Source organism: Podarcis cretensis, assembly GCF_951804945.1.
Source record: "Podarcis cretensis genome assembly, chromosome: 6".
Taxonomy (NCBI): domain Eukaryota; kingdom Metazoa; phylum Chordata; class Lepidosauria; order Squamata; family Lacertidae; genus Podarcis; species Podarcis cretensis.
In genome coordinates this window covers 34,718,048-34,726,417 of record NC_137175.1, presented here as the reverse complement: position 1 = coordinate 34,726,417, position 8,370 = coordinate 34,718,048, and the positions used below count along the sequence as shown (strand labels likewise).

General features: G+C 44.2%; 1 protein-coding gene across 3 annotated transcripts in view; it reads right to left on the bottom strand.

Annotated features, from left to right (window-relative positions):
• Positions 1–1,984: 1,984 nt before the first annotated feature.
• The window catches only part of TNNT2 (troponin T2, cardiac type), a 28,745-nt gene continuing 22,359 nt past the window's right edge, over positions 1,985–8,370 (bottom strand). For 2 of the 3 annotated variants that reach the window (XR_013840284.1, XR_013840285.1), the window contains 2 exons: positions 3,688–5,463; positions 1,985–2,315 (listed from right to left, as the gene is read on the bottom strand). Coding sequence is in view for 1 of the 3 variants with exons in the window: in XM_079981904.1 (XP_079838030.1) it covers positions 2,267–2,315; positions 6,609–6,649 (90 nt within the window). In the remaining 2 variants the exon portion in view is untranslated. Of the gene's footprint in view, positions 2,316–3,687; positions 5,464–6,608; positions 6,650–8,370 lie in introns of all 3 variants that reach the window. The other variant, XM_079981904.1, reaches the window with a different exon arrangement.

The window sequence follows — 8,370 nt, the reverse complement described above, 5'->3', positions numbered from 1 at the left end:
TGTGACACCCACAGCTTTGCCTTTCGACACTTTGTCACCTCCCTCATCACCTGCCACCTGGGGCAACAACTTTGCCTCACAGTAGGGCTGACCCTATTTCTATGCGATGCAATAGGCTCCTGGTGTGTGACACCAGCACCTCTCTTTCGTGATCCCCAGCTCCTAGCAGCTGAGATGAAGAAAGATGGGTGGCAAACGGCACCCATTCACATTTGTGGGATAGCTGCCAGATGTGATTTGTAGGTTCTCTACCAGGATGTATTTTGTTAGATTCAGGAAGGTGCCATGTGAGTTATATTTATATTTTTGTACTCCTTCTCCCTAGATGCCAGAAATGGCTACATATTTTGGCATATCTACCCAATTTGCCAGGAAACCACGGGGTGCATTTTTGAAAAATATAATTAAGGAACATATTCAGATGTTCACACCACTGATGTTTATAGCAGGACACAGAAATGATGGGAGATACTTTCTTTAGATCTCAAAACATTATTCTAGGTCAGTAGTTCCCAAACCGCACCACTCCGGACCACTTGAAAATTGCTGGGGTTCTTCACAAACCACTTATTTACTTCTTTCTGCCTGTCATAGCAATTGTAATGAGCTGTATATGGTGTATCGTTAACTATCTTTTGAGTGCGCCTTATATTTCTTATACAGTATTGTATTTTACTGTATTACATTTGAATTCCATAGAATCCCATAGAATTCAAACTGTAAATGTTTTCACAGATGCCCTTTAGATTATCCAAATGAAGCTCATGGACCATGTACTACAACTTGGGGAATCCTATGGTATCTCAAGATCCTCCCCTGTTTTTCCTTTTTATGTTTTCTCATGCTCTCCATCTATTTAGCTTCTGCAAGCAAACTGCCTACATATGGCCAAAATCAACCATGGACGGGCCTCCAGTTTGGCTAAATAATCCACCCCTTTCTTCCCTGCAAGTGGTTCTACCGTTAATCTAGCTAGTTTAGTCAGGAAGGTAGAATAGAAGCCTTTGGGGGTGATGGGTGTTGAACAAGCTCTTGAGGCTTGTGCTCTCCGCTTCACCACTCGCTGACTCAGGTGCCTGATTCAGCTACGCCAGTGGTGGACAGAGTGAGGAAACGAAAACTGGCAGGTGTGTCTCTGGCTTGAACAATACCATGAGTTTGGTGTGGCTGTTAAAAAGCAGGGTGTGATCACTGGCAAGGTGAAGTCAGAGACAGAGGCCAGGGTGCCACCTTGTGTCAATCAAAGGGAAATGTACTGCAGTGGACTTTTCAAGAGTTTTGGTTTGGCTAGGGAGGCAATAGTGGGAGAACAGCTGTTGGTATCTGTGCTGATCTTTGCCTGCTTCATTCAGAATGATTAGTGCCTGACAGCAGAGCTTCTGCCTGACAAATCCGCTTCCTGCAAATTCCCTTGGTGTTTCACTCACAAATCTTCAGTAATTCTTCTCTGCATTAGAACCACATGCTTCTTTGAAAGCAAGGGGGTGCCTTCTAGATGTTGTCGGACTGCATCTCCGCTACAAGCATGGGCAATGGTTAGGGAAGATGGCAGCTGAACTCCAAGAGCAGCTGGAAGACACCATGTTGACTAGGCCTGCTTCAGAGTATGTTTCGGCAGAGATAAATCTCTCTCTATCACCCCACCCCTCAAAACCTCTCACACTAAACTGTCTATAGGGTTGCAAAACAAGGGCATTTGCATAGAGTATTGCAGGACTTGTGCTGGCTTGCCAGCAATACATGTGAAAGTGTCACGAGCCTGTCCCAGATAACTAAGGCACACGTCTGATAGTTAACTCTTTACTGGCAAGAGAAACACTCACAACAGCTTCCATGGTGCTCCTGATACACAAATGCTTCCAGCCTCTAGGCAGTGGTTCACTGGTCTATGAAAACAGCAGTGACAATAGGAGACCCCACCCTCCTGCTGGTTTATATACCTTCCCCTGATGGGTTGTAAGCAATCCAGCAAATAAAGTGGCCATTGCTGCATGGTTTGCTTTATTTACAGACACAGTATGCTTAACTTTGGTGACACAGTCATTTTTTCTACACAGCAGCGTGTTTGCTCCGTGCCGTGACAGTGCTGCACACACACCTACAGTCATTCTACAGAGTGAAGCCATTGGAAGGTGGCTTGGTCTGAATAATCTGGAAGAGTTGGTGCTTTCCTTTGGGCCACATGGGTTGGGATGCTGGATCAAAGGCTGGCCCACACAGAAGTATTCTGCTGTGCTGTCTCCGCAGGCTAGGCATAAACCATCTCTCACTTCCACCGGCCACCAACCACAGGCTTCCCACGGGCGGCCTTTGAGCTGTTGGGGAAGCAGAGAAGCAAATGAGGTATTTCAGGCATCAGTGAGGTCAAAGCAAAAGGCAGAGTGTCCACTTTTACAGTCAAACAGCACTGTGGGGGGTACTTATTGCACAGGGACATTTGTGGGTCACTCATTCAGTGGCATCCACACAGATCCCAACTTGGTTCCTTGGCGAGTGTATCCACATGGCATGTGCAGTCCACATGAAGGAAACACAATGTGAGCATAACTCATGCAAAGTTGCTGTGTTTATACACACTAAGCAGTGAGCTGGGAGCCCAAGTTGTGGAATCCTGAACAAACTTCATCTTGTGCCTTTACAGGTCTGTTTCTCAGACTTAAAGCTCGGGTAGAACTGGTTCTTTCTCTCCAAGGAACCCTGAGAATTGTATTCTGGGAGCAGGTAAGGGCTTGAGAATTCTTCTACAGTAAGGATGGGGAACCTGTGGCCAGCACAAGACTACATCCTACAGGCCACAGAATGTTTTGGATCTTCCTCCCTCTGGGTGGAAAGAGTGGCCTTGGAGAGGAAGTTCTGGCCTCATAAGTCCCCTACTTCTGTTGTGGAAGCCTCTGTGCCATTTGCCTTACTGACATCAGAACCCCAACATGAGTAGAGGTATTCACCTTAAGATATAAGCTTGGCATGTGCCTTAAGAGATAAGGTCCAGAGGGCTGTTTCTCACTATATAGAAGGGATAGCCAGTGTGATGCTCTTCAGATGTGATTGGCCTATACACCTCCCATCTTCCCTGTTGGCCCTGCTGGTCTATAAATTGGACACTTAATCTTATGTGCACACTGAAAAGGGCAAGGTGTAAAAATAATCCGAGACCTGGATTTCAAAAATATTGAGGGGTATACATACAGACACTCTCTCTCTCTCTCTCTCTCTCTCTCTCTATATATATATATATATGCATACAGTGGTACCTCGGGTTACAGATGCTTCAGGTTACAGACTCTGCTAACCCAGAAATAGTACCTCGGGTTAAGAACTTTGCTTCAGGTTGAGAACAGAAATCGCACGGCCACGTGGTGGCAGAAGGAGGCCCCATTAGCTAAAGTGGTACCTCAGGTTAAGAACAGTTTCAGGTTAAGAACAGGCCTCCAGAATGCATTAAGTTCTTAACCCAAGGTACCACTGTAATTGCTAACATTTAGCATGACTGCACTTTGATATATCTCACTCCCAAGTATTAAAGCAAGTGTCCCTATCTAGCGTCTTAAAGTACAGTAACACATATCCAACTAAACTATCCCTGATACAGAAATCCAGGGCCTAATTTGGAACATAAAGTCATTTGCCTTAATTACATGCACTGCAAGCCACCACAGCACACCATAAAGGACGCAACATGCTACTCACCCTTTCCTGAAGCAGGTTAGGAGGGAATAAAAGAAGAAATATGGTGTGAGAAGCATGTAACATTCTTGACTAACCAGTTGGGTGCACCTAAAAGGTCGCTAGAGAAGGAGGCATTCCTAATGCAGACTGCCATTTGTTTCTGGACAAGTGGATTAAAAAGATGAATCTTCTGACAATTTTGCCTGCACAGCCACTCTGAAAGATGGCTACACTGCTTGTAAAGTGGAAGAAGAATGTTCCATGTTGATCAGCATTGCTGTCAAGAATGCAGGTGATGATTCATTTCCTACTCTGCCATCAGCTACACACAGGACACCAAGCAAGTTCTTTAGCATCTCCTGGCCTCTGCTCTCCATCTGTGAACCATGGAGTCATGGAGACATGAGGCATGGAGGGAAATGGGTGACTGCACCGAACAATCCAACAGAGGTCCCCAATAATTTCTACAGACAGAGAAGTCAGATTCATACATGCTGAAAGGAGATGAGCTGATGTAAGGAAAGAGGATGAATGCCCCAGATCTCAATAAGTGGATGATGGTAAACAGACAGCTCAGCTACCGCACTATGCCAAACTATTTCCTAAACGGTGTTCATGGACATATCCTTAGAAGGGGAAATGCTGTGAAGGAGTGAAAAAAATGATGACCCAAAGTGGTGAGGAAGTGATGGAGTTCAGAGATCAGAACAAAATAACGAAGCAGGTGTGCAAAAGGCATGCAAGTGAAGAAATAAATTGGAGGCGCCTGGTGAGAAATGTGGCTGAAACAGAAAACCAGGAAAGAACTTTAGGTGAAAGAAGCAAATGGAGAAAAGCACATCCACAACACAACACACATCTAAGGCACAGCTACAATTCCCAGCACCCTTAAGCAACTACAGGTCCCAGGATCCTTTGGGAGAAGTCATGTGCTTTGAATATGTGCTGGATGTGATTTAAATCTATGGTGTGAATCTCCCCTGACAAAGTATGGCACAGTTAGCAAAGCGCGCTAAGCTCCCTGAACACCAATGAGGGTCTCTTTCTATAGACATCCAAGTGTCTGGTGGCCAATGAAGACCCTGTGCATGTTGGTTCCAAGCCTGAAGTGAGCCTGACATGGTCTAGATCAGCCTCACCCAACCTGGTGCCCTCTTGATATTTTGGTCTTTTGCTTTAAATGTATGATGTGGCTGTGACTCTGGTCTGAAAGGTGGATTGGAAGGGAAAGGGGTAAAAAGTGGTGAGAATGAAATGACAGAATAAAGCAACAAGGAGGGGTGAAATAAAGGGTGTGAAAAGGTAGGCAGGAGGCAGTAAAAGCAGCAACTAGCTGAAATGAGGACTAAAGAAAGAAAATAAGAAAAGGTGGTGATAAAGCAAGGTTGTTGCTGTTTCTTAAATGGAATCTAACTGTAACAATCCTATGAATAGCCAGAAGTGCTCAATCCAAGATTCTTGGACACGGAGGCATAGCCTGTTATTACAGCAGCAGGCTTTCTAGAGCAAAAAGAAGCCAAGAACTGAAATGAGAAGGGCTGACAAATACTAATGACAATGAAAGTGAAAGGAGGAACAGCAAGAAGTTAAGAACGGAAGCAAAACACAAACAAAATCCTGAAAGCTCCAAACAAGTATTTTACAGAAGGGAAGGGTGAAAGTGGTGCACCTGTAAAAAAAAGAGTAAAAGTGGGGGGTTGTGAAAGATCTAATGGGAATGCTGGATACTATGAAACTGGATGGCCTGAGTACTTACACCTTTTGATGATCACTAATGCGGTTCCGTAGAACATTAATCTGTAAGAGAAATAGACAGGAGATGAAGCTACATGGCAATACTTCACCATGCGGGGATCGGGAGGGCCATTTTGTGAAGACAGCAAGAAAAGAAGTCTAAGCATGAGCTGGTTTTATCACACACAGTAGTCAGCAGGGCTGTGTGGTGGGTAAAGAATCCCTCTAATTGTTGGAATTTCCATAGGTAAAGACTGGGAGTCAGAAAGGACAGTGGATCTGTTTGTCCATACTATCCAATGTGATACTTAGAAGTTTTTCTCTGCCGTGAAATATTATTTCCACACTAAATGGAAGTGTTACAAATCCAGGCAGCTGAGATAAAAATTGGCATGGTTGGTGGAAGGAACAGGGCTTTTTTCAGTTGAAACTCACTGGAACCCAGTTCCAGCACCTCTCAGATGGGTGCAATTGCCATTACAAGAGACGGGAGGTGTTCGTGGTGAGTTCTGGCACCTCTTTTTCTAGAAAAATAGGCTTGGGAGAGACTGAGAACAAAGGCTGCTCTCCAGCATCCTTGAAGGCTTCAGGTGAGCTTTTCAGGGTGCTTCTTCAAAGTTTTCCCATCATGATCTTGACCAGTTACAGAATCTTCTAGAAATATCCACTTTTCTACAGTTAGTAGGTGCTTGGGAGCAATGCTGTGCCATATGTAGCGATTCCTGGACTCGGTGCTTCTTTCAAAGCATCTCTAAAGTTTGCTATAACGTTGAGCATTATGTGTTGTTCTCTGCACAAATGCGCTCTGCTTATGAAGTTCACAAAGCAGGATAAATGCAATAAAGATAATGCCAGAGGGATACCATGTCAAAGAGCAAATCCATGTGGATAACTAGTAATGGAGTTTTTGTTCAGTTAAGGTGCCAAGAAGCTCCAGCTTCTGGTGTAAGGATCCAAAGCAGAGGAGAAAGGTTCCTGAGGTGCCTTCAAGTACTTACCCCTTTCAGAGGATCTGGCTGAAAAGACAAATGGCTGATCCCAAAAATCTTTGCAAGCTAAGCAGGGCAAACATGCAAGACAATGAAATACCATCTTGAGAAGATGTTGACATGGACTGAACTTCACTGGGCCACACTTAGCTCCACACGTTTTATCATTCATCACAGCACTGCCATTAGCAAAGTGGGGTGGGGACAGGCCATACTTACTACTTGCTTAACTCATCGCAGCGTGCAGTGAGTATGGAAATCTAGTTAGGGTTAGAGAAAGGAGATTATTATAGATGTGAAAGCCCCTGCAAAGGGAAAATTAACAAAAAGAAGGCAGTGATCCTGAGAAAGCAGCACTCAGCACGAGAAGCCAAACTATAGATGAGATCGAGAGCATCGTATACTAATAGCAAACTTGTCCTTTGGTTGCCAAAATGACACCATCCATGCACAAAATGGAGATATCAGCAGGCCTGAGGAAATGCCAAGGCTTGCAGAAATCCACACAACCCCATCACTGAAGCCCTGAAATGAGAATGCCCTAGATGAAGCATTCTTCTGGCCCCCCCGCAAAGAAATGGCAGCTGCTGGAGGGGAAGTAGTAAAAACAGGGGAAAATCAGAAATACTCCAGAACTAAGTCTGGGGCATTTTGGTAAAAGAAAGCAGCCAAATGGCAATTGCCAGAAAAAGCATCACTGCCACTAATGAGACACCCACTCCCCAAAAGAAAAATATTGTCATTGCTGCCACCTCTGCCACCTCCCCCTGCCATTCAGAAAGCCCCCACCACTGGTGAATGTTTCAGACAATTTCCCTTTCCAATATGTCCCCCGATTTCATTCCCCTATCTTACCCTCAGAATTTCAAGTCAAAAGTTTGGAAATTTGCATTTTAGGCTTGAATGTGATGTTAGTGAAAGAGACAGGTAGTGTGAGCTGTGGTGTATTTGAGCCAGTTCTAGTGCAGATTAATTAAGCGGCTGCAACACTATTTATCTAGACTCAATAAGCTATTAAGCAGGTGAGTGATCACAAGGCACTTACAAATGTGGTCTTCAGGGTAGAAATATTTGGTGGTCAAATTGAAATGGGCCAGGCTGGCTTTGACACAGTCTATTGCAGCTTATGGTGTGGTTTGGGGTGTCATTCAATGTCTGGCAAGACTATGCAGGACCTTCATAGACCTAGACTGATGCTACTTCATCCATAAAGCTACATCCATTTGAAGCAGAAAAGTGCCAGACTCCACTCATTTAATGAGCCATTTGGCTCTGATTTCTGAAGTAGGTTCCAAAGGGAGATGAAGTTCAGTGAGACAAGTATGATCAAATGACATACCTGTGGTTTTTCTAAGCAAGAAGGAAAAGAGGAGGCAAAGCATGACAAGTATCAACTAAAACTGCATTGAATGTTTGCCCATTTCAATTTTCAAGGTGCAAGTAACACTTTCAAAGAAGGGAAAACATTTCCTGAAAAGCTCCCATGATGAAAATGTTTATATTCCCCTTCCACTTCAATCTGCTGCTGCTTCAGTGCCATTTTCTCCTTTATAATCACTGAGACATCTTGCTGATTACAGAAATGTGGGAAATCCCAGCCAGACAGGAATTGTGTGCTGAATGGGGTGGTATCGTGATGGAATGTCAACATGACGTCCCACAGAGCAAATGAAGATAACTGACCATGAGGACAATACTTGTTGCATCAGTGGCAGGGGTGATGCTAGCTAATTGGGATTGAATAGTGAAAAGGATGATAATGTGACAATATGTAGCCAATCAAATTTAGCCACAAAGTGAGGACAAATGAAGCAGCTGTCAGAAAGCATTGCTCTCCCTCTCAATGAATGGGTATTTTTTGTCCTCTTTTGATACAATGTCTCAAAAATTACTCGGAGAGCAATCGTTTTTTGGATGCTGCTGAAATTTCTTGCAAAAAGCACCCTTCCTTTCAGAAAGCAGAGATATTTCAACAGATGTG